At 43.8% G+C, this 22,155-nt stretch overlaps 14 protein-coding genes across 14 annotated transcripts; 8 read left to right on the forward strand and 6 right to left on the reverse strand.

Annotated features, from left to right (window-relative positions):
* Nucleotides 1–620: 620 nt before the first annotated feature.
* K450DRAFT_231609 (uncharacterized protein) lies at nucleotides 621–1,770 on the forward strand. The gene is made up of 5 exons (XM_051587460.1): nucleotides 621–644; nucleotides 811–1,007; nucleotides 1,079–1,354; nucleotides 1,426–1,558; nucleotides 1,635–1,770. The coding sequence occupies exons 2-5, from the start codon at nucleotides 816–818 to the stop codon at nucleotides 1,643–1,645; spliced, it is 612 nt and encodes a 203-aa protein (XP_051446509.1). The 5' UTR covers nucleotides 621–644; nucleotides 811–815; the 3' UTR covers nucleotides 1,646–1,770.
* A 376-nt stretch (nucleotides 1,771–2,146) lies between these two features.
* K450DRAFT_265187 (uncharacterized protein) lies at nucleotides 2,147–3,919 on the reverse strand (the record flags this gene model as incomplete). The annotated part of the gene is made up of 2 exons (XM_051592787.1): nucleotides 2,147–2,941; nucleotides 3,905–3,919. 2 exons carry the CDS (start codon nucleotides 3,917–3,919, stop codon nucleotides 2,147–2,149), a joined length of 810 nt encoding a protein of 269 aa, XP_051446510.1.
* Nucleotides 3,920–4,769: 850 nt separating this feature from the next.
* Nucleotides 4,770–5,638, reverse strand: K450DRAFT_231650 (uncharacterized protein). The gene is made up of 2 exons (XM_051587461.1): nucleotides 5,180–5,638; nucleotides 4,770–5,109 (listed from the first exon to the last, which is right to left on the reverse strand). Exons 1-2 carry the CDS (start codon nucleotides 5,453–5,455, stop codon nucleotides 5,026–5,028), a joined length of 360 nt encoding a protein of 119 aa, XP_051446511.1. The 5' UTR covers nucleotides 5,456–5,638; the 3' UTR covers nucleotides 4,770–5,025.
* A 53-nt stretch (nucleotides 5,639–5,691) lies between these two features.
* On the forward strand, nucleotides 5,692–7,407 carry K450DRAFT_231652 (uncharacterized protein). Its single transcript, XM_051587462.1, has 3 exons — nucleotides 5,692–6,610; nucleotides 6,690–6,976; nucleotides 7,038–7,407. Exons 1-3 carry the CDS (start codon nucleotides 5,813–5,815, stop codon nucleotides 7,243–7,245), a joined length of 1,293 nt encoding a protein of 430 aa, XP_051446512.1. The 5' UTR covers nucleotides 5,692–5,812; the 3' UTR covers nucleotides 7,246–7,407.
* Nucleotides 7,408–7,487: 80 nt separating this feature from the next.
* On the reverse strand, nucleotides 7,488–9,976 carry K450DRAFT_231656 (uncharacterized protein). The gene is made up of 11 exons (XM_051587463.1): nucleotides 9,898–9,976; nucleotides 9,756–9,834; nucleotides 9,501–9,694; nucleotides 9,339–9,423; nucleotides 9,180–9,248; nucleotides 8,956–9,103; nucleotides 8,517–8,884; nucleotides 8,315–8,451; nucleotides 8,150–8,247; nucleotides 8,009–8,084; nucleotides 7,488–7,940 (listed from the first exon to the last, which is right to left on the reverse strand). The coding sequence occupies exons 1-11, from the start codon at nucleotides 9,951–9,953 to the stop codon at nucleotides 7,730–7,732; spliced, it is 1,521 nt and encodes a 506-aa protein (XP_051446513.1). The 5' UTR covers nucleotides 9,954–9,976; the 3' UTR covers nucleotides 7,488–7,729.
* A 97-nt stretch (nucleotides 9,977–10,073) lies between these two features.
* Nucleotides 10,074–11,312, forward strand: K450DRAFT_231659 (uncharacterized protein). Its single transcript, XM_051587464.1, has 4 exons — nucleotides 10,074–10,204; nucleotides 10,284–10,453; nucleotides 10,525–10,802; nucleotides 10,868–11,312. The coding sequence occupies exons 1-4, from the start codon at nucleotides 10,098–10,100 to the stop codon at nucleotides 10,913–10,915; spliced, it is 603 nt and encodes a 200-aa protein (XP_051446514.1). The 5' UTR covers nucleotides 10,074–10,097; the 3' UTR covers nucleotides 10,916–11,312.
* Nucleotides 11,313–11,316: 4 nt separating this feature from the next.
* Nucleotides 11,317–12,091, forward strand: K450DRAFT_231662 (uncharacterized protein). Its single transcript, XM_051587465.1, has 3 exons — nucleotides 11,317–11,574; nucleotides 11,633–11,842; nucleotides 11,912–12,091. Exons 1-3 carry the CDS (start codon nucleotides 11,409–11,411, stop codon nucleotides 11,962–11,964), a joined length of 429 nt encoding a protein of 142 aa, XP_051446515.1. The 5' UTR covers nucleotides 11,317–11,408; the 3' UTR covers nucleotides 11,965–12,091.
* A 210-nt stretch (nucleotides 12,092–12,301) lies between these two features.
* On the forward strand, nucleotides 12,302–13,136 carry K450DRAFT_231664 (uncharacterized protein). Its single transcript, XM_051587466.1, has 3 exons — nucleotides 12,302–12,332; nucleotides 12,628–12,758; nucleotides 12,844–13,136. The coding sequence occupies exons 1-3, from the start codon at nucleotides 12,330–12,332 to the stop codon at nucleotides 13,073–13,075; spliced, it is 366 nt and encodes a 121-aa protein (XP_051446516.1). The 5' UTR covers nucleotides 12,302–12,329; the 3' UTR covers nucleotides 13,076–13,136.
* K450DRAFT_231668 (uncharacterized protein) lies at nucleotides 13,014–13,681 on the reverse strand. The gene is made up of 2 exons (XM_051587467.1): nucleotides 13,510–13,681; nucleotides 13,014–13,430 (listed from the first exon to the last, which is right to left on the reverse strand). The coding sequence occupies exons 1-2, from the start codon at nucleotides 13,563–13,565 to the stop codon at nucleotides 13,142–13,144; spliced, it is 345 nt and encodes a 114-aa protein (XP_051446517.1). The 5' UTR covers nucleotides 13,566–13,681; the 3' UTR covers nucleotides 13,014–13,141.
* Nucleotides 13,682–14,345: 664 nt separating this feature from the next.
* On the reverse strand, nucleotides 14,346–15,721 carry K450DRAFT_20686 (uncharacterized protein). Its single transcript, XM_051584751.1, has 5 exons — nucleotides 15,426–15,721; nucleotides 15,293–15,350; nucleotides 15,114–15,229; nucleotides 14,741–15,041; nucleotides 14,346–14,672 (listed from the first exon to the last, which is right to left on the reverse strand). Exons 1-5 carry the CDS (start codon nucleotides 15,657–15,659, stop codon nucleotides 14,434–14,436), a joined length of 948 nt encoding a protein of 315 aa, XP_051446518.1. The 5' UTR covers nucleotides 15,660–15,721; the 3' UTR covers nucleotides 14,346–14,433.
* A 91-nt stretch (nucleotides 15,722–15,812) lies between these two features.
* K450DRAFT_231674 (uncharacterized protein) lies at nucleotides 15,813–17,123 on the forward strand. The gene is made up of 7 exons (XM_051587468.1): nucleotides 15,813–15,925; nucleotides 16,024–16,035; nucleotides 16,113–16,164; nucleotides 16,224–16,451; nucleotides 16,527–16,657; nucleotides 16,726–16,854; nucleotides 17,009–17,123. Exons 1-7 carry the CDS (start codon nucleotides 15,854–15,856, stop codon nucleotides 17,096–17,098), a joined length of 714 nt encoding a protein of 237 aa, XP_051446519.1. The 5' UTR covers nucleotides 15,813–15,853; the 3' UTR covers nucleotides 17,099–17,123.
* Nucleotides 17,124–17,178: 55 nt separating this feature from the next.
* K450DRAFT_231679 (uncharacterized protein) lies at nucleotides 17,179–18,705 on the forward strand. The gene has a single exon (XM_051587469.1). It carries the CDS (start codon nucleotides 17,253–17,255, stop codon nucleotides 18,630–18,632), a length of 1,380 nt encoding a protein of 459 aa, XP_051446520.1. The 5' UTR covers nucleotides 17,179–17,252; the 3' UTR covers nucleotides 18,633–18,705.
* Nucleotides 18,706–18,786: 81 nt separating this feature from the next.
* On the forward strand, nucleotides 18,787–20,148 carry K450DRAFT_231684 (uncharacterized protein). Its single transcript, XM_051587470.1, has 4 exons — nucleotides 18,787–19,452; nucleotides 19,543–19,717; nucleotides 19,825–19,856; nucleotides 19,929–20,148. Exons 1-4 carry the CDS (start codon nucleotides 18,844–18,846, stop codon nucleotides 20,022–20,024), a joined length of 912 nt encoding a protein of 303 aa, XP_051446521.1. The 5' UTR covers nucleotides 18,787–18,843; the 3' UTR covers nucleotides 20,025–20,148.
* Nucleotides 19,916–22,012, reverse strand: K450DRAFT_231688 (uncharacterized protein). The gene is made up of 4 exons (XM_051587471.1): nucleotides 21,646–22,012; nucleotides 21,443–21,583; nucleotides 20,469–21,382; nucleotides 19,916–20,321 (listed from the first exon to the last, which is right to left on the reverse strand). The coding sequence occupies exons 1-4, from the start codon at nucleotides 21,918–21,920 to the stop codon at nucleotides 20,272–20,274; spliced, it is 1,380 nt and encodes a 459-aa protein (XP_051446522.1). The 5' UTR covers nucleotides 21,921–22,012; the 3' UTR covers nucleotides 19,916–20,271.
* Nucleotides 22,013–22,155: the final 143 nt, after the last annotated feature.

Genomic DNA, 22,155 nt, shown 5'->3' on the forward strand with positions numbered 1-22,155 from the left:
CCTATCAGCCCATCACTAGACGACGGTTGGAGTATACCAGGAAGCCCCCTATCGACTAGCGTGGAAGGAATGGATAGTTTCTATAACATAGATGATGTTGCCATGGCACAAAATGCCTCAGGCCACCTTATGGTGCCAACACTAAAAAGCAAGCATAGATCTAGCGTCTCGACTACATCCAGCTCGTCGACAGACCAAGATCACGGTAAGAGGGATATCAGCCGAGAGTCCAGCAACCAGGTTCTGGTCAATTGAGGGGGTTCTCTTAAAAACGAGAACTGGACACCAGACAAGAAGATTTGTGTATATACAACCGTCAGGGGGAGTGTATCGTAACAATGAACGTTTATAGTGAATACTTTTTTGTTTTTCCTAAAAAACCTTGAGAGGTGGAGAAAATGTCATTACCCACCTGGTATCATTAGTACGATTCCATTTTGTATATCTAATACGTATTTTACCATTGTCAATGATAAATGTAATTCTTTAAAAGCTATATGACGGATGGAAGAGTGGGTTTAGAGTACCTCAATTTTTTTGTCGTGTGCCCTTCAAGTTTGCTGGTAACGCGGAGCTTGAAAATTCTCATCAGCAATAAATCCTCTAACGCTAGCAAACTTGAATCGTCCTCTTCCCCTTCAAAGGTAATATATCGAACCATCCATCCATCCATACATCCATCCTAGTCGAATCAAACCGCCACACACACTACCGACACCATCGCATTCACAAACGCAACGATATCTGGAAAATTTGTAGCTTTTTCATAATCCACATTCACTGACTCGAGATTTCAACTATTTTCATTAGCGAACATGGCTGCTCTCAATTTGCCCGCTGACGTTATCGCCAGCGCCGATGGCTCTCGCAAGCTCTTCAACAAGTGGTCCTACGAGGACGTTGAGGTCAAGGACATTTCGCTCCAGGACTACATCCAGGTCCGCCAGCACATCTTTGTTCCTCACACTGCTGGTCGTTTCGCTTCCAAGCGTTTCCGCAAGGCTCAGGTAAATTAAGCGGGGGGAAAAGAGATCTGCCAGGTTTACTTTCAGCCACTAATGCTTCTCTAATCCAACAGTGCCCTGTCGTTGAGCGTCTCACCAACTCTCTTATGATGCACGGCCGTAACAACGGAAAGAAGCTCATGGCTGCTCGCATTGTCCAGCACGCTTTCGAGATCATCAACCTTCTCACTGACCAGAACCCCGTTCAGGTTCTTGTTGATGCCATCATCAACACCGGTCCCCGTGAAGACTCCACCCGTATTGGTTCCGCCGGTACTGTCCGTCGTCAAGCTGTTGATGTTTCTCCTCTCCGTCGTGTCAACCAGGCCATCTCTTTGTTGACCACCGGTGTAAGCATGATTTCTCGTTTGATTGAACTCGTATTTTCTTGAAATTGCTAAATATTGATTCCTTCTTTTAGACCCGCGAATCTGCTTTCCGCAACGTCAAGACCATTGCTGAGTGCCTTGCTGATGAGCTCATCAACGCCGCCAAGGGATCCTCCAACTCTTATGCCATCAAGAAGAAGGACGAACTTGAGCGTGTTGCCAAGTGTAAGTTTGAATTCAAACATGTCATTGATTTTACAATGAAATTTCACAGCTCACTCTTTTCTTTTCTCTCCTTTAGCCAACCGATAAATGCTTTTTGGTTTATACTACTTTTTACTTGTCCTAACGTGGTGACTTGGGCCATTGAAATGAAATGTGTGTATATACACAGAATAAAACATTGATAAAACCTGGATATCACGGTGTTAAATATATGCGTGTCTACTTTGGTGTGTGTGTGTAGTTTTAAGAAAGCTGTCATTTGCAACGCAACAATTAGTAGATGTACAGCTGAAGTCAAAGTGGTTTCGCAAATGCACCAAGTCAAACATCAATCCGTTGAAACAGGAGAATACTGGCGTTGTGCAAGTACGTAGCATATCCAGAGTCTTTACAGAATAACATACCCGACTCACACTGAACTCCCTCTCATCGATACCACCATATCATTGGCTTACTTTTAAAAAAGTGTTGGGAATTGAAAAATTGTAGTTTATATACAGAATGAAAAAAAAATATTATGGAAACTAATATTGTTTTATTTTGAGTCGAAAGCTAAGCTGCACTGCAACAAGCCAAACCAGAAACAAATTACTGACGAGCAGCAATTTCCTTGGCGGCAAGAGCAGCACGCTTGCCCATCATGGCCTCAGACTTGGGACCACGGAGACCTCCACCCCATTGGCGACGGTGCTCCTCGAACTTCTCGTTGTAGTTGGACTTGATGGCAGAGACAACGGCAGCGAGCTCAGACTTGTCAGCATCCTTGACCTCAGTGAAGGCAAAAGCAGTAGCAGTCTTCTTGTGGACAAGAGTACCGAGACGAGCCTTACCCTTAACAATGCAGTAAGGGACATCCATCTTGCGGCAGAGAGCGGGCAAGTACAAGACGAGTTCAATGGGATCAACGTCATCAGCAATGACAACAAGTTGAGTCTTCTTGGCCTCGATCAAAGCAACGATGTGGTTCAAACCGTACTTGACGACAGTGGGCTTCTCGGTTTCAACCTTCTTACCCTCAGCCTTGGCAGCAGCAGCAGCACGGAGACGCTCCTTCTTTTCAGCGGTGGTCTCGGGTCTGTACTTGGCAGCAAGCTTGAAGAGTTGGGTAGCAGTGTTCTTATCCAAAACCTTGGTGAACTGGTTGATGGAAGGAGGAACCTTGAGGCGCTGGTTCAAGATCTTCTTTTGGCGTTGAAGACGAACATACTCGGGCCACTTGACGAAACGAGAAAGATCACGCTTGGGTTGGATATCTTGACCAACACCGAAGTTGCGGCTACGCTTCTCAATAAGGGGGTTGGAGGGAGCCTTGGTGGCGGTCTTACCCTTGACAGGGTATGGGGCGGGAGCAACCTTCTTGCCAGTGGACTTCTTTGCAGGGGGCTGGTCATTGAGGAAAAGAAACCAATATTAGTTACTCGGAAGCAACTGACATGGATAATTCTCTCCTCTAAAAGCAAGAATTTGTACCTGATGTAGGTACAAAGTTCGAGCTAACAGCACAATAAGCACCAATACTAGGTCATCGACCTTTGTAATGGGCAAGTGATGATAGAGATCTAGCAATACGAGCCAGATGGCATGGATTGAACTAGAGTTTGGAGATGGATGGATGTTCACTTACCATGGCTATGGATGGATGTAGATAAAAAGAGAAGGTCTAAAAATTTTCTTGCGCGGGCAATTTTACACATTTTGCTCAGGTCACGTGAAGTACAATTTTCCAATTTGCTTCTCCTTCAATAGCAGAACCCAGCTACGACCCGTTCGCCAGTGAGACTTTAATTACTTTGATCGGTTATAACATGCCTCTTGCCAGACAGCAGGTGAGTAGGTATTTCATTCAAGGTTTTGCAATGGATGTGTTTTGTAATGTTGATCTGCCATAGGTCACGGAATCGGAAGTGGAAAGTGTCCACAAAGAAGAAATCCCAGAGGGATCTACATATAATATCTGGAGTGGCAAATGGCAAGGCGGCAAGCGAGAACAACATGCAGTAAAGTAGGTTACCTAGTCGCTCTGTTCAAAACCCCTTTCGACTGCAATGACTTATTCTTGCGTTTACCCAGATCGCGACCAAAGTACCGATGCAACATTGAAAGAGATGCTGGAACAACGGCTGGATCAGACAATCCCCAGTCCTACTTTTGTCTTCACTTTGCGCGTGGAATGTGCTCGCAAGGACCTCGGTGCGCCATGTGGCATAGTATCCCCACTGAGTCTGATGAAGTCGAAGCAACCATCGATTGCTTCGGCCGAGACAAGTACCTAGAATACAAAAAGGACATGGGTGGCGTTGGATCGTTCAACTTTGACAATCGAACTTTGTATGTTGGAAGAGTGACAGTATCAGACGACATGGAGGATATTGTTCGACGTCACTTTTCTGAATGGGGCCTCATAGAGTCAGGTAAGGAAAGGGTTTCGTTGCCGTTAGTAAAGCTTTTGCCAAAATTAACCTCAATTACATACACAGTCAAGGTATTGAAACGGAGGGGCGTAGCCTTTGTAACATATCAAATGCGATCGAATGCCGAATTTGCTAAGGAAGCGATGAAATACCAAAGCTTAGATAACAATGAAATGCTGAACATAAGGTGGGTCATACACATTCAATGCTATACGGTATTTTATTGTAGCGTTCTGATGCGTTGGTTGTGTTGCAGATGGGCAAGTGACGATCCTAATCCTACCCCGGCGGTATCGGAAGTTCCAGAGAAGAAGCGAAAAATACAGTCCCAGTACACAGACGATGGCGAGTCAGAGCTGCCAGCAGAATATACGAGTCGAGCGCAGGAGGTGGATGAAGATGGCTTCATGAACATGGAGATGCGAATAAAGCTAGAGAGAGCTGCTGAAGCAGAAAAGTTAAATAGAAGCTTGCAAGAGCAGGCCGCCGCTCTCAATTACTGGAATTACTACCAACAGGGACAGCCTGTGACCACTGAGCCAGAGGCCGCACAAGTCCAAGAGACAGAAAAGAAAGATTCCATCATTTCATCACAGGCATTAGAGACCCTCAAGCAATTACAACAAAAGAATGCAGGTGCTGCAAAGAAGCAAGGTGGTGGTTTACAAGCGCTCGCAACGTATGGTTCAGATAGTGAAGACGATGATTGATTTCATACGTTTTATTTTTTATACTTTGACACGCTTGCTTTCTTTTTATAAACAATTGGACAAATTAATGTTGCTGCACAACCGATAGTGATTGCGTTGATGCTTGTACTAAGGCTGTATGAGGTATTCACGCATTAATTCGAGATATAAGTCGTTACTTGCCTTCCAGATAGTCAAACATGTCGGAACAGTGAGTTGCTTGACCATTCGCACAAGTTTATGGCATTGTCTGTTGTTACTTATTTATGCTTCATAGCCAGCACGTAAATTTCAAAAAGTTGAAAAGAATGTTCCGTAGTACATTCAACCTAGCCCTGATCATTTTCGCTTCAGCATCGATAGGGGCTTACCTTTTGTTAAATAACCTCCTTCCATAGCTACGAATGTCTGTCTGATATAGTACATTTCGCATCACAGCGATTCGTATACACTAGGTTTTAACGTCAAAGACTCTGCCTTTTGGATCGGTGCCCCATAATATCATTTTATCGAGTACATACTTTTATACAAATATAGCAGAGCCTGTCAAAGGAGGAAACGAAACATTTCAAATACCATGATCGTGATAAAATGAATGGGATATCTAGAAAGGCAAAATACGTGTGAATAGACGATACTAGAAACTGGTATACAAGCGTTCCTGAAGCAAGGTGTAAGCTCAGCGGCACAAAGTACATCACTGACGCGATGAACTCATATGCCGGGCACAACGTATTGGCATCAAGGCAAAAGCAAGATCTTTTGCTACAGAACAAGGATGAAACGATCGTTCTCATCGTTGCTTACACGAAGGGGATGTAGGGGTCTATGAGAAGATGCTTTACCTGGATGACTTTGGGCCGATGGAAGGAATTTTCTGAATAATCTTTTTTTTTTTCTGCGGTTTTCTTTTGACAGTTGAGTTTCGAGAGGAGTTTCTTTTCTGTTGTTTTTAGCTGCGGCAGAAGCATTAATTTTTTTTTTTTTTTTTTAAATGTGCGGGCAAGCGGGGCAGACGCTTAGCGTTGTGTTTGTTCAAATTTATTGGCAGACTGCGTCATCATCCTCACACTTCTTCTTTGCTTTCGCCACTACTGATTCCGTCGCTGAGCCTAATCCGCCAGCCAGCTATACAAGACCATTTGTACTCGGGCATGTCCAATAGCAACGACCAGCCAGAAGAAAGTTCACCTACGCAATTCAACGGTCAAAGGGATTCTGGGCCTGTTTCCTTGGAATTCACCGATTCTGAATTATTTCGGAATGACACCGTCTTTGTGCTCAGTTCTGCTTCCGTCGTCAAGCCAGTAGGAACAGCTCCTGGAGAGATGTGTCCTGTGGCCGACATTAAAAACAATGCCTACTTTGCATTGAATGACAATCATCCCCATTGGCGACGTATGCTATCCAATAGTTATATGCGCACCATGTTTACCAACTCTGCCAAACCTTCTCAAAAGCAAACACGTGTTCTTAGGCTGTTTGACCTTGACCATCGTGGTTGGGCGTCAGTAGAGCATTGCTTACAATATTCGAGATTGGAGCCAATAGACCCTGAATACGCTTCGCGATTTTCTATGGGAGATACCAAGAGTCATGCGCTCAGTCGTGCTGAAGCGTCTGTAGCTAAAAAAGCCGGTCTCAAAGCTATACTGAGCGATGAGCAGGTACGAGATTGGGAAGACCGACGGCCTCAATGTACACTACGATGTCAATGGGCGAAGTATTCGCAAAATGAAGATCTAGCTCAAGTTTTGTTGGCAACTGGCGATGCAAAACTCGTCACAATAGAAGGAAAATCAAGGGTTGAACGAGTGGAAAGAGAGCTTATGATTGTACGAAAGATGTTGCGTGAAGGAAGGGATGGCAGGGCTATTCTAGGATCCACTACAGAAGAAGAGGTCACATTCGACAGTATTTTACATAACATTGACGATGATGAAGAAGACCAGGTAAGTTTCACCCCACTTTTTTATCTCCGGTTCACGCAATCGTTATGAAGACCAGGCTTCTTACCATGACTTTATAAAGAGCTTTTCCGTTTCGTACATGATACCGAAATACTCCAAACCAAAAACTTCAACAAATGGCATGTCTGTCAGTCTGCCACCAACCCCAGTCTCCTCAGCGCCAGTCCCTTCATCTGGTGTCAAAAAAGACACCGAAGGTGCCGCCCAACCTGATGAATCGCGATCACAACCATTGAAGCCTATGAATGTTACAGATGCTATGGCATATATACAAAGTATTCGAGAGCATCGTGATCCTTCAGTCTACGACGAATTCTTGAAAATCATGACGGAATTTAAAAGTCAAAGGTATGTAGATATAATATGTTGCGTTGCATGCATGTTCCGATACTGATGATGTCTTGGTTAGAATAAATACACCGCAAGTTTTGGAGAGAGTCGCTACACTATTTAAAGGTCAACCTTCCATGATTCGTCAGTTCATGCAGTTTCTTCCACCTGGTCATGTTCTGCAAAGTGCTGACGTGGAAAAATCCGACGCCCAGCCTATCTATGTTCTGACGCCAGCAGGATCAAGGATTGTAATAGATCCATCTACAGGAAGAATACAAACGTGAAGCAAGATTCTTGAAGAATGCTAACTTTTTTTATTCTTTTCTTCATTCAACCATGATATCCTACCGCATTAATACGTTTGCTTTCATACTGGAAAGTTTCTTTTGGCATATTCCCTTCTTGATTTGCTTATCTTGACTATAAGCGCTCACTCTACCCTTCATTTTCTTCTACACCTCTTTCTTATATGTTTTCCTTCAAACTTTGAATCGCTGATTCACCATCCATCCTCCGTTTTTCCTTACTTTCATCCAGAGTACAGTGCCTGCCCATAGCTGTTTCTGAATAACGTCACATTTGACATCCCAACCTTTTTGAGATCAATATGCTAGCGTTCAGTTGTAAATATACTACACTCAATGTCAACGATGACGAATCTTTTCTTTTAAAAAAATTTCACATACTGTTTATTGAGTTTAGGACTGGGGGAAGAAATAACTGCTCAGCTTCGCCGCATTCTATGCATACGCTTTCAATTGTTTTGTCTTATATGGTTCCGTTGAGGTATCCCGCCATCAGTCGTACCCAGCCGTAGCATACACCCAGTGCAGTGTATATGCTAATCATCATAAGGGGCAGGAACTCAAGTTTGCCAGTGCCGAAAATGACGGTGTGCAAGACGTCAGTGTAAATTTGTAGCACTACTAAACCAACCAGGTAAAGGCGCTCCAGTGGATGAAGAACAGCACGTAATGGACTGTGAGGAAAGGAACGGTTAAATATATGAGAGCATCCTACATGTACCACACTAGTATCAGCACTTACGTGTGTAATGTCCTAGCCAATGATGGCAAGACAATCAAGAGCCATGTGAGGGTAAATATGGTCTTAATAGGTGTTTCTAGTACGTAGCAAAAATTTAAATTCGACGATGTCTCTCACACACACAATCATGGTCATACGTACCTGCTGAGTGGAAAAGAAGAGGGAACAATGAATATATGCCTGAAGCACTGAGAATGATAAATATTTTCAAATGCGCTTTCGTATTGGCGGCCATGAGACTACACGGAAAAGAGTAAGTTAATAAATGACATGAGCTTCGTTCAGGATAGAATGGCAATGCATTACCTGTACGGAATCAATATGAGCAATATGGCCTTTTCGTGCACATGCCATCCAAAGAGGAATGACGCAAATCCACAGAGTACCAGTGAGGTCAAAAAGTTGTTAAACGTGGGCTTTCTCCAAAGGAGTTGAAGAGGTATCTAACAGAAGGAAATTAGAACCAATGGATCTAACATTCGACTTTGTACGGGGAAGAGAGTCTTACAAGTTGCGCAATGACGGTGATAATCAAGGTGTGTATAGCATCGATTTGAGGAAGAACAGCAAACTTTGTATCACCAACGAACCCTCTTGTCATAGATCCCAGCGCATCCTGGTTAAGAGACCATCCAAGTCTCTTTCCAATAATAATCAGAACGCGATCGGCGCCAGCATAGAGAGCCCAGAAGTTGGGCGCCCAATATGCGTGGCAGAGACCTCTTGTGAATGGGAACAGGCGAGACAGGAGCTGCGGGATCTGTCCCATATACACAAACGGTCCTAATGAGATAGCAAAGACCACTACAACCGTTGCACCCAATTTTATGAAGTTCACCAAAGAAAACCGGCTGACATTCGCATAGGCTTGTCGATCTGCATTTATGTCAAACGAGGATGGATAAGCAACAAACATACCATGTAGTATATATTAATTCCTTTCGTACCTGCATGACCATTTTCAGTTGGAGTAGGTATAGGTTGAAAGCAGTAAGCCTTTAGCAAATAGATAAAGTAAGCTGGTGCCATATACAAGTAGATGTGTTTGAAGTTCAGCAGGGCGGCGAACAAGAAGCCTGAGAGTAAATATCGGCGCTTATAGGAGAAACAAAGTCAGCTACTTTGAGTGACATTGGCAAAATCAGTTCCTGCCTACATTGACTAGTCATACCTTCTTCATTTCAACGATAGAATGCAGCAATATGCCATACAAGAACCCATTATACTGGAAATGGAGATGTTCAGTGAAGTCAAGGAAATGATCGGCAACGGGTGTACAAGCATGTCAATGTGAATAGTAAAAAATCAGACAAAACGGTCAAAGGATATGATCCACAATGAGAAACCCGGGGTGGAGAAAAATGGAGCCAGCGATGACCCAGTTGACGTACTTGGAACCGAAGGATCGTCGATATCTGCAATCAGAATGACAGTTCAGCCAGCTGTCAGAATGAGCGCTGCATGAACTCGGAGTGGTTTGAGGACAGTGTACCTTAGAATAGCCCAGTACAATACGAGTTCACTGACGATGACGGTCAAACGTTGAAACAAGACAGTGTTTTCGCTAGCATAATTCAAATTGTCGACCTGCAACATTTTTCCGTCCGCCAAAGGGGCAAAGGTGGCGAGCAACCGCTCAAACCAAGCGAAAAATGGCGGGTAGTCCAGAGTCCATTCTGATGTTTTCTGCAATTTTTAAATTTAATCCAGTGCTCATCATAACTAGAATTGAATAAATCGAACGCACCTCATAATACCACTCTGATATCGGCAAACTGTACGTTATAGCCAGCCAGTTGCGATGAACTTCAAAGTCGGTCGATCTGCTGTCGGATGGTTTAGGTAAAGGCACTGAAAGCAAGGTATGATAGTTCTTGATAGACTCTTACTACGCGCCAACTAATAGGAGCTTGAGGATGGAGCTCACCACCAGTACATTGAGCATCTTCACAATAAGCCGCGTGCCTTGACGACCTGTGGCAACTTGCACGTTTGGTGCTTAGCGGAGACCCAATCCCAATTTTTTCAGACAATTTTTTTTTTTTTTGAGGACTTCACCTGCCATTCTTGCTATTGATCGATCGGCTCCATGAATAACACAAAGCTTCTTTCGGCCGGCAGTAGGATATATGCTAAGAAGAGAAAGCAGAAGCAAGAAACGGTAGATCGAATCGACTTCGATTTCGATGCCAGACAGTGAGTGACAGCTTTGGGGGTAATGTAAACTGGGATCGCAACCGATCAGGGTGGTAATGACTTTTTTTTTTTTTTACAGGGAATTCTTGACAGGATTTCACAAACGTAAACTAGACAGAAAGAAGAAGGCTCGAGAAATTGCCATCGAGCGAGAACGAGTGGACCGGCTTCAGGCCAGAGCAGAAGCTAGAGAAGAAAGACAGCGATTAGCAGACAACAATATGACCCAAATGGCCGCGCTGTTGAGACGTAAGTAGACGTCAATTCCGTAATTTTAGCCTTCCAAACCTGGTATTGAAGTACATTTTTCTATTGTATAGAGCAACATAAGTTGGAAGACGGAGATGGCGAGGCTGACGAAGAAGATGGTGATGATGTGAAATTTGATTCTGACGAAGAAGTGGAAGCAACTGAACCAGCAGCCAAGCTTGAGCCTGCAGTAAAGGAGTTTGCCACATCAACATCGCTCACCACTGTCACCGTCATTCAAGATCTGGAACTAGACGACTCATACCAGTCATCAACGAGTAATAAACGAAAAGCTGAGGAAGATGTTGCAGATGAGGATGGTGAGGAGATCAAAACGATACCTTCAAAGGTGAGAATAGATAGCATGCTAGAAATCAGCCCTTGCAAAAGCTAATATCTTGAAAAACACATCAGACCAAAGAGAAGCCCACTAAAAAAGTCATGACCAAGACTCCAAAGTAAGTATGATTCCATCAAATCAACCATCTTGTTCAATGCTGACCATGGTATGAAATTAGAAAAAAATTCAGATACGAGACTAAAGCAATACGAAACACCAATCAAAGTAAAGCGAAGAACGCAAAGTTTAAGCGAAAGGAGGACTTCAAGAAGGGAGGTGACGCTAAGAGGGGAGGCGACGCAAAGAGGGGAGGCAAAGGAAAGAGAAGGTGAAAAACGTCGAGACAGCCTGCGCAATGTCATGTCGTGTAAATTACGCTGCTTTAAAGCAGCCCTTGTGTTGATAAACAGCTCTTCGAACTGAGCAATGACATTGTCCTTCATTTCAAATTGTTAAACAGCATAATAAAAAGTGACGTTTGGCATCAAAGTAGCACACCAAACTTTAGACATATTTTCATGCCTTTTTTTTTTTGCCTTTGAGGTTGCCAAATTTGTTTGTGCTTAAATTAAAGAGCAGCGCACTTCAGTAACAGTGTCTTCAGCAAACTTCACAATGGAAAACATCACAGGCCAACTTACCGAGATTTTCTCATCCCTTCCCGAGGGTAACCTCCCCAGATGGCTTCTGTTCACATCTGCCTTGGGCATCTTCAACAGTGTTCAAAACTACTTCACTTCCAAGCTCACCAAACAAGTTTATGCTAATAAGGCAAACGAAGGTGAGCTGACAGGTGCCACGCGTTTACTTGAATGAATATTAACTCAATGCTCATCTAGTAACTCCATTGGCTGGTCGTTTGTTTGCCACATGGACTTGGTCCGTCAGTATGATCCGCATCTACGCTGCATTCCATCTTAACAACAAGATTATGTACGACCTCGGCATCTGGTCCTACACCATTGCTTTAACTCACTTTGTTAGTGAGTTGTTCATTTTTGGAGGATGCAAGATTAACGTTCCTTTCATGTCACCTATGATTGTTGCTGGTAAGTGCTTTACTGTCAAGAATAATCAATTGATCGCTCGTACAATACTGACATTTCCCTGCATGACAGTTACATCTCTTACTTGGATGATATCCCATTACGACAAGTATGTTACCAACTAGTTAATTAATAAAGTATACAGTATGAAGTCGGAAAAAGGTTTCGTAGCTCTTGATTCGATGTACAATAAAAGGTAGTTGTAATTTGGTATCAAGGCAGGCGGTCTTTAACGCAGCCAATGTAAAATAATGGTATGTATCCGCCTATGTAAGATAGGATGTGCATGAGAGGGTTTATATGTTAGATAAATATTACGATATAGCTTGCGGGCCAAGAGTGCCTGACTTCAGTTCGGATGGTGGGGTCTCGAAATTTTGTAAAGGGACAGAAAATTGGTTGGGCAGTGGAGCGGAGTTTGCAGCCAGGATTCGATTATAGCCACTGTGCTTCTGCGACATCTTTGAAGCCTTCTCTGACATTATTCCAAATGGTGCGTATCAACCCATGGCTAAAAGTAACGATGAACGATGCAAAGCGAATGATGCGTACGATAATCGATGGATGGATTGATAGACACAATGACTTTTCACAATACCCCAATCCGATTGACTTCAGCATTCGACATTCTATTATGAACGTAAACATTTTTCAAAACTGAACATTCCAGCCAGCCACATGAATGTCCTCCCAAGGAAGCGACAGCCGACTTTGCATCGTTCATCACGAATGCAAACTCGTCTTCATTACGAATACCTTGACTAATCTTCTTCCATTCCCGAATGCAGGTCGCCGTTAAAGCCCACGAACTTCGCAACAAGAACAAGGCTGAGCTCACCAAGCAGCTCGATGACCTCAAGCAGGAGCTTGCCTCCCTCCGTGTCCAAAAGATCACTGGAGGAGCTAGACTCCAAAAGATGTAAGACTTTTTTTTTCAATTGAGTGATTTTTGAAGTGTAGATCTAACCAATCGGCTCATTGTATATTAATCTATTCCTTAACAGTGGTGCTACCCGCAAGGCCGTCGCTCGCGTCTTGACCGTCATCAACCAGACCCAGCGTGAACAGCTTCGTTTGTTCTACAAGTCCAAGAAGTACACCCCCTTGGATCTCCGTACCAAGAAGACCCGCGCCATCCGTCGTCGTTTGACCAAGGTTGAGGCCAACAAGAAGACCGTCAAGCAACAAAAGAAGCTTGCTCACTTCCCTCAGCGCAAGTTTGCTGTCAAGGCTTAAACGATCCGACTTTTGTATGAACAATAAAAAAATTCATTCTTTCTTAAATATTAAAAAAGGATTATTCTAATGACAAATACAAGTTTGGCCTATGATGAAAGTAGGCGAATGACAAAGGGGTACTAGTACATGCTGTATGATGAGGAGCAATAAGATAGGAGTACATGGTATATACATATGGCATGACAGAATGTGCCAAATGGAGTTGTGAAATGCTGGTTCAAAACACCCTTTGAGAAGAGTATGCGCTGGATGAGGTAGGAGGACATGGTGCCGACGATGATCGCACTTGCATGTTTTCGAAAAGACCAGTCTTGGCCGTTTTCTTTGGCTTTTGACGATGAGGACGCCATGGCTTAATATACAAAATTCATTGAAGAAGGTCAGAAAGTGCTTCTTATATACCGGCCACTATAACATATAAGAATACGTACCACACCACTGCGATCAGCATCTTCATCAGAATCGCTGGCATCCTTTTCATATTCATCGCCACTATCCAAATAATCCAGCGGTAATCGTCGTCTGGACATTCGCTGTCTGGTTACCGAAGGAGCCGGCACATGGCCGTCGAGTCGCTTAGTAGCAGTGACTTCGCGCTTGGTAGCCAAAGGTCTTGGGCGAATGAAATTTCTTTTTTGCCTTGGCTTTGAAGATGTTCGTGGACGCCAGCTCTGTCAAAATCAAAATAACAACAATAATGGATGAGCTATCATCATCACTTTACCCCGACGAAACTGATAGCTGCACGCTCACCAATCCAGAAGTGAAATCATCCGATCCGCTGTCATTGTCTTCAGAATCCGTTCCGTATTCAACGTCTTTCATCTCTTCCATTAAAACAATGGCATTTCTTTTGACAAAATCGTCGTTTGGCGGGGGGTTTGGTTCAAATATATCGTCCTTCCACCCAAATCCGTTCAGTCCGTAAGATTCAATGGCCGGAACATAGCGTACTACTGCTTCTCGCAATTGTCGAGCAAGTTTCATCGGCTGCCATGCAGGCTTTGTTCTTCGCAGATCCGACCTCTCTCGCACCAACGGCTTGGTTTTGGGCATAGATCGACCAGTGATTGCTCTAGCTGGCCGCTCCACAAATGAGATAGTCAACTTGATCATGCCAAATGTCAAAAGCTACATAGAGTCTGCAATTAGTACATGTCGGTCTTTATCTAGAATTGTCGTCTAATGAACTTACCGATATCGAAAAAGTGACCCATACACCACCCAGAATTTTAATTTGAATATCATTTGCTGCGGAGACTAACAGCAAGGGAAACGATACCCGAAGTGCAAACAAGGCGCGTTGTGCGATCTACTCAACAGATTCATGAGATTTGTATCCCAGAGTTATGACCCTATGATGTAGATCTACTCACCTTGTACTGCTTAAAGTTGTGAAGTTGCACTCGGTCATGACCATACCATCTCAGAGTGAGAGGCTCCCAATCCATCCAATATAGAGATGCCAAGGACATCACCATCCAGTACTGCCAATACTCCCATTCCTTGTCCTTAAGAGACTGAAATGGAATAGAGAAGGGTGATTTGCCCTCTGCGACCAAAAAGTTTCTGACGGCAGATGGATTCCATAGCGCTGAAGGATCCCAGGCATATTAGTCAATGGACACCATCTTTCACGTCCCATCATCAACCCAAACTTACCTAAAGAATATATAATCAGAGAGCTCAGGTGCGTTAAATGCCATAAAAGTCCTTTGACTCTTGATAGTACGGTGAACGCAAACGAGGGCTTTTGGGCCAATTTTATAGGTTCTGGATCAGGCATTAAATCCAGCCAGCTGTCGTCCTCTTCATCGTCAGCCTCGCGTTTCATGGCCGGTATATTCTTCTCCTTCAACACTTGTTCTACTTTTGTCGAGCAGTCTTCACATAAAGGATACTGCTCTTCCAGATCCTCCCTTTGCCAATTTGCAACCTGTAAAGAAAGCTTGTAATCGGGATCCTACCATGCGATATATGCGGTCAGTCATCCAAGTTAAAAATAAGGTGCTGATAGATCATGTATTCAACATACTGTTTCGTCCTTCACATAGTGTCTGGATTCATTGTAAATAATTTGCTGCTTTCTGACACAGTCTTCACATAGAATGTTGGACTGAAACCGCTGCGAAAGATCGCGTCTTGGGAGAACTACAAAGGGAATTGCATCAATGCCAAATGTTTAAACGCCTTCCTAATCCTCCGATATGTTACCTGGGCGATTAGACTTGGCGCTGTACATTTCAGGGAATTCATCCACTATGTCGCCATTCTATGTTCAACGAAGCGCAGGTGTTAGCTTTCCAGCGCAGAAGTACTTAAAAACATAGCTAGAAAAGCAACATACCTCGTCTCGAACATTATGGTTCTCACATTTCCTACAATACCAGCGATTGGAAGTCTCTTCTCCTCTTGCCTTCAGGGCGGACTGCTCGTTACAGTACCAACATGTGACTTGGATTGGCGGGTACACAATGTCATAGATCAAGAGGACGACAACGGCACAGAGCGCACCGAGTGAGAATATAATTATAGCCGAAGCAACTTTAGATAAGAGGGCAAAAAAGGCACCTATTCCCATGGTCTTGAGTGAGAAGGGAAATTGGGCCGGTTGGGGGATCGATGAGGAGGGTTCAAGCAAAGTAGCAGAAATTTTTCAGTGACCGAAATGCTTCCCAATGCCGAATATGGATCAAGTAGGGTTTGGGTTGATAGGAAAAAAGTTCGCTAGGCTAGCTCACGGAATACCGGACCTAGTGCTCTTTACAATTCTACATGGACACTGAAGACAACGTTAACGTTTCAAAGCCGGAACAGCGATGGTTACCGCTGGAGTCTAATCCTGAGGTAAGGTGTCATTTCCCTCATTAGAAAAGGTGACCGTGAACCAGCCGCGGAGAATCACCACCGTATGCTCACTTCTTGCTGTTATCACTGCTGTCTAGGTGTGGAATAAGGTAACTCATTTTTGATTTAATATCAAGCGAAAACAACCTCAGATAACTGTATGAATATATTGACAATGGATTGTTAGCTTGTTCACAAACTAGGAGTAGCTGAGGAATGGTCATACACTGATGTCTACGGTAAGGACAGATACTCTATTTCTCGTGGGATCTGTCAGCTAACATAGCGTCACTTCTAGGCCTTGAACCTGATCTTTTGGCCATGGTCCCGCAGCCTGTGCTCGCGGTGTTGCTCCTATTTCCATGCTCCAAAAATTACGAACAGTTCAAAATCGAGGAAGAAGCTCGCCTAACCAAACTTGAGCAGAACATCAGCCCCAAAGTGTACTTTATTAAGCAAACTATTCAAAACGCATGTGGCATGATGGCCTTGCTTCACTCCATCGCTAATAATGAAAAGATAGTGGGTAAGTTGTAACATGACGTACATGGTTCATTGTGACAGGCAAAACGTCCTAACCCATTTTTTCCACCTGGTGCAGGACCTGGCATCCTTCAAAAATTTATTCACAAAACAAAGCACTTATCCCCAGATGAACGCGCAGAGTTTTTAGAAAGCTATACTGAACTCGCTGATGCTCACTCTGAAGGGGCTCAACAGGGACAGACCGAGGTAAAAAAAAGACATTCTAACTTGAAGTAAACACCATGGCATGAAATTGACAAGTTATAATGGGACAGGCTCCAAATCTGGAGGATGACGTTGATCTTCACTTTGTATGCTTTGTTGAATCGGATCATCATATCTACGAATTGGATGGCAGAAAGTCATTTCCTATCAACCATGGCAAATGTGCCAACTTGCTCGAGGTGAGTTGAGTATTTTTTCGCCCGGAGTTGGTGTATACATGGTCTCATACGCGAGGGACCAATCAGATTGCTGGGATAGATGCGTGTATCATACTTGTATTTGATTCCGTTCGTAAACTGACCAGAATATTTTCATTTCTATTCATTCAATTAGGGATCTGCAAAGGTCATTAAGCATTTCATGGAACGAGATCCTGATAATTTGAATTTTACTGTAGTTGCTTTGGCTCCCACCTTGAAATAAAGTAAAAGAAATCTTTGCAACCCAATTTTTTTTTTCTCTTCTCCAAACTCGGACAGTAAACCGAGATTGAGCAAAATTTTATTCTCTTATGGTTTGAGATCAATTGCGCGATTTTTTCATTCATTCCTTTTCCTTCTCTTCCTTATCTTTTTACATGCCTGGAGCCATTCATTGCCATGAGTCGCTACTCCCTAGTCCGTTGGCCACGTCTTGTCACTGCAACACAATAGCCGTTCCTAGCAAATTACTGCAGATCATCCTTGCGCTGGCAAATACTATGCAGGAAACATATGAAGAAGAGATCGACATCCATTGTGTAATACAACACCATGCATCTCTATTGTTCAAAATAGTCATGAACCAGAAACTTCTCGAGTGCTGGAAACTGGACTTGACCCACTTATCCTACAAGGACTTGGAACTTAACGCTATTCAAGCACGAATCCACGTCTACCGTTCTAAACTACCCAACAGACCATTGTCAGTTAAATCAATACGTATCCATCAAGAAATATGTGAAAGCTATTTAGAATTCGGCCATGATGCCCTCACTGTCAAAACGCTCGCTACAGCAAATCCCTCAGACCATGGGAGTTTTAGTCTGACTGTGGAGAGCCTAGACAACGTTACACGGCCCGTGCGACTCATCAGTGAATTCCCAATCAAGACCAACCATTTTCAAGAACGGGCCACCAAACCACAGAACGTGCCACGAGTAGTTGCCAGGCGGCGCCTTTCTTGCTTGTCGCTTTCGGCTATTCACGATGAAGATTCTCCCAACAATCACGAAGACCATTTTCGCACCACCGTGACAGGAAATAAGCAGTTGCAATATACCATCGCCAACCCCGCCGCTGCCTTATCTTCATCACCTCCCTCTGACATAGGGGCCATTGATATTCCCTCGACCAGAATGGTACGACGCAAAAGTACCGTGGAACATTTCGTCGGCAGTTTTGAAGAAAATTTACTGAACAATCGGATGTCCACCACGCCGGCGGCTACCATCCAATTTCACGCCACGATTTGTGCAGTGGCAAGAGGATCGGTCAAGAAAAGAGAAAATTTTCGACCGTCAGGACCTCAGTCGGTTGATTTCGAGGCTCACATGTACGAGTGGGACGGTAAACCGTTGCCGTACGCTGGAACCATCGACCTTGGGTTTATGCATTCTCAATATCGCATTCCTCCAAAAGGTCAGCTTCAAGTGATGATTACGCAAGGTGATCGTGGCATGGTCAAGGCATTTATTGTTTCGTACGATTTACGAGATATGCCAGCCAACCACTCAACGTTTGTCAGACGACAGGAGTATGTAACAACACGGGAGAGTGGAACGAAAACTCTCAAATACGCCATCCATATACCAATTAAAACCTCCAAGCACAGACAGCTTTATCTCCAGGGACCCATTCGCGTCGTGTTCTGCAACTACGCGAACAATGCGGACGACCATGTGGAAGTCAAAATGGAATATCCTAGTGTATCTTGTAAATATTTACCCATAGAAAATGTGACGTCTTCTTCTATCTGATTCAATGGATGGAAGCACGTCGATAGATAATAAATGGAAGTGTACAGTCGGTATCGACCGCCGTAAATCTAAACTATGGGGGACAATTTTTGATGGGTCCATACACGTGAATTAAAGCCAACCCAACGGAGTGAGGATTTGCCCAAAAAATTGGGAAAAAAAAGCCCAAGGCTATTTTTCTCACTTTCTACATCTCGGGAACCTTTCGATAATGAAGATCACTGTCAAGTCACGTAACCCAAAGTCATCAAAGTTTCCTCTGACTCTTGAGCTTCCTGGCGATGCTTCAACTGTCAAGTTGGAAGATCTCGCCAAGGCTCTACAAGCAAAGTTACCCAAGTACTACCCTGATCGCCAACGATTGACAACCGAAGATAAAAAGGCTCTAAATCTCGACCAAACTTTGGCTCAACAGGGTCTCTCTGACGGCTCTGTTGTCCTGTTCAAGGACCTTGGTCCTCAAATTGGATGGCGTACCGTGTTTTTGATCGAATACGGTGGCCCTCTCCTTGCCAATCCTATCTTTTACTATCTTCCCAAACTCGTGTATGGAGCGGAATTTACTCACTCACCTATGCAGAAGGCTGTTTACGCTATGGTCATGCTCCATTTCCTCAAGCGTGAATTGGAAACTATCTTTGTTCACCGTTTCTCACACGGTACTATGCCGTTTAGAAATGTCTTCAAGAATTCCGCTCACTATTGGTTCCTGTCAGGCTTTAACCTTGCTTACTGGATCTATGGTCCCTGGTTTGCTGCTGGTAAAGCTGCTGCTGTCCGAAGTGATGTTTGGTTGTATGGATCTATTGCTGTTTGGGCTGTAAGTAGATCACACCGCTGTTTGAGCAACATGAATGTTGACGTTTCTTTTTACTGATGAACCTTTTCTTTTTTTCATTGTCTTGCACAGTGGGCTGAAATTTCAAACTTGTTGAACCACATCACTTTGCGCAACCTTCGCCCTGCTGGCACCCGCACGCGTGCCATTCCCTATGGCTATGGATTTGACCTTGTCTCTTGCCCCAACTACTTTTTCGAAACCATTGCATGGCTTTCTGTTTGCTTCTTGAGCACTAGCTGGAGCGGTAAGTGTTTTCTGTGGCTGTAGACGAAACAATAGAAGCAAAAGCCCATTTGTACACCATTTATTTTGTCCGTGTTGTAACTAATCACACCCAATGCCCTTTTCTAGCTTTCCTTTTCACCTTTGTTGCTGCTGCTCAGGTACGTTATAATCAGACCACACTGAAAGCATGATGTAAACCGAGACTAATTTCAACTTCAATTCTTGAACAGATGTACGTTTGGGCCATCAAGAAGCACAAGGCTTACAGAAGAGAGTTCCCGCAATACCCAAAAAACAGACGTGCCATGTTCCCATTCCTTGCTTAGACGCTTTAACCCATATTTTTGAAATACACGCTCATGTGCAACTGAGTAAATGAATTAGATAAAAAATAACTTGTATTTTTCTGTTCTGTAAAAATGTTTGTTATGACGAGATGGAGGGTTTTGCTTTTGTAGAAATGGGAAGGGAAAATGATAATAACATCAAGCAGATAACAAGAAAAGAAAAGAAACGTAAGCGAAAGGGAGATTGAAAGGAAAAAAGATATGTGCGATGGTTTCACGATAAAAACTACCAAAGCGGGCCCCAATCCCGATTGTCAGGTCGAGTGGACCACACGCCTTGAGTTGGGACATTTGAGTTATTCATTTGGCTATTGTAACTACCTTGGACGGGCCTCTGGTCTTGAAACTGCATGTCTTGACCAGGGTTTGGGTTGTAAAGCTGCCCGTTGCTCTGCCCTGGAGATGGTCTTGCAGGTCTTATACGCATGTTATCGACATAAGGAGATGGGGTGAAATCCTGCAAGCCCCATGGCTCTGCCGAGGTATTGGTATTGGGATTCCACACCCTCGATAAAGGTTGGGATGGATGTTGTTGTGAGCTGGGACCTGCGGCTGACATGGAAGGAGGGATGGAAGTGGAATTGGCTGTTTGTGGTCGTTGAGGTTTCCAATAATTTGCAAAGTTGGGATTGTTGGGTTGAACCAAATTTGCATTATATGGGTCGTAAAGTGGTGTGTTTGAGTAAGGAGTTGTTGGATAGCCAAAAGGGCTGTTGTTGCGTGAGTTGTTATATGCGGGTGATGGTTGCTGTGAGGCATAAGGTGACGGCTGGTACGGTGATGGTTGACTTGGTAAAAAGGGTTGTGCTTGCGCTGTAAACCGATTATCCATTCGAGGATATGAATTCGTAGCGTCTGTCGTGGTCTCCTTATCTCTGGGTGGCGGCCGTTTGGAATTCGTTTGAGTACGTGGTGCGAACTGCTTGCCTCTGTTGCTAAGATTTCGGGACATTCCAGCCGTAGGTTCTTCTGGTGATTCATCCGGTGTCGATGTCCCTGAGCCTTTTTTCTCTACAGCCGCTTTAATGGCAGGGCTGCCTGTACTCGAGCTCGGCTGGCTGGCTGCTTCCACCTCGGAGCCTTCACCACTGTTGGACTCAAAATCTTGAAAAATCCTTGCCCGAGCCTCTTCGTAGGCTACCTTTCGCTCTTCTAGCGTCATCTGCTTACGATCCAATGCACTTTTGCTGTCGGAAGACAGATTGCTATCGGACGGAGAAACATCCCCTTTACGATGGCCACGGCCTGACGATAGTCGTCGCATGATTTGAAACTTTGGTGCAGTGGTGATAGGTTCCTCTTCTTTTTCAATCAGATCCGAAAATCGAACTACAGGGCTATTGGATAAAAAGTGAGTAGGCATCCGACAACAAAGGGTGAAAAATATATATCCTTACATTTCGGTGCTGACATTCTTGCAAAGATATATTGAACGTCTGACAGGGTCAAACAAATGAGTCAACTTGAAGTAGGTTGCAACTCTATGTACAATCAATCGCTGGTATGAGTTCATTTGAGGGAAGTCAAGTCTAACTCGTCTAGATTGAAGTATAGGTCAGCGAATGAATAGAGTCATAAAAAATGTGGTACACCAACTTACTGAGGATTGTTTATGAAGTTCTCAAATTCAAGGTCCAGTTTCAGTAAGAAGATTCGGTCCTGGGGTTTTCGAAGAGCAGCAAGAATAACAGCATCCAGGGCAGGATTGACCATTTCTACGCCAGACTGCTGTTCATTGGTATCTTGATTATCGGTTTCAGAAGTCGACGGAGACGATCCTTTATCTTCTACCGATGGTTTGTCCCCTTCAATAGTAAGTTGGGCCATTTGCGCGACAGCTTCTTCGTCATTGGATGGCGAAGGAAAAGCTGACATTTGCTTGTTGTTGATTTGGAAATGGAGTGTAAAAAGTTTTCAATTGAACTGGGAAAAGGTAATCCAAAGAGAAGAAATAAAATGTAATAAGAGCAAATTGATAGTGTATGTGTAGAAGGAATGATTTGCAAACTTGTAAAACAAAAGGTCTCCAATCTATATCATAATCTTTGAAGATTTATCATTCACGTTACAGTTAGGAATGGAGCTATAGAGAATCGAGCGTAGTGGAAGC

This window comes from Umbelopsis ramanniana (genome assembly GCF_025399195.1).
Source record: "Umbelopsis ramanniana AG unplaced genomic scaffold K450scaffold_14, whole genome shotgun sequence".
In the NCBI taxonomy this organism is placed as follows: Eukaryota; Fungi; Mucoromycota; class Umbelopsidomycetes; order Umbelopsidales; family Umbelopsidaceae; genus Umbelopsis; species Umbelopsis ramanniana.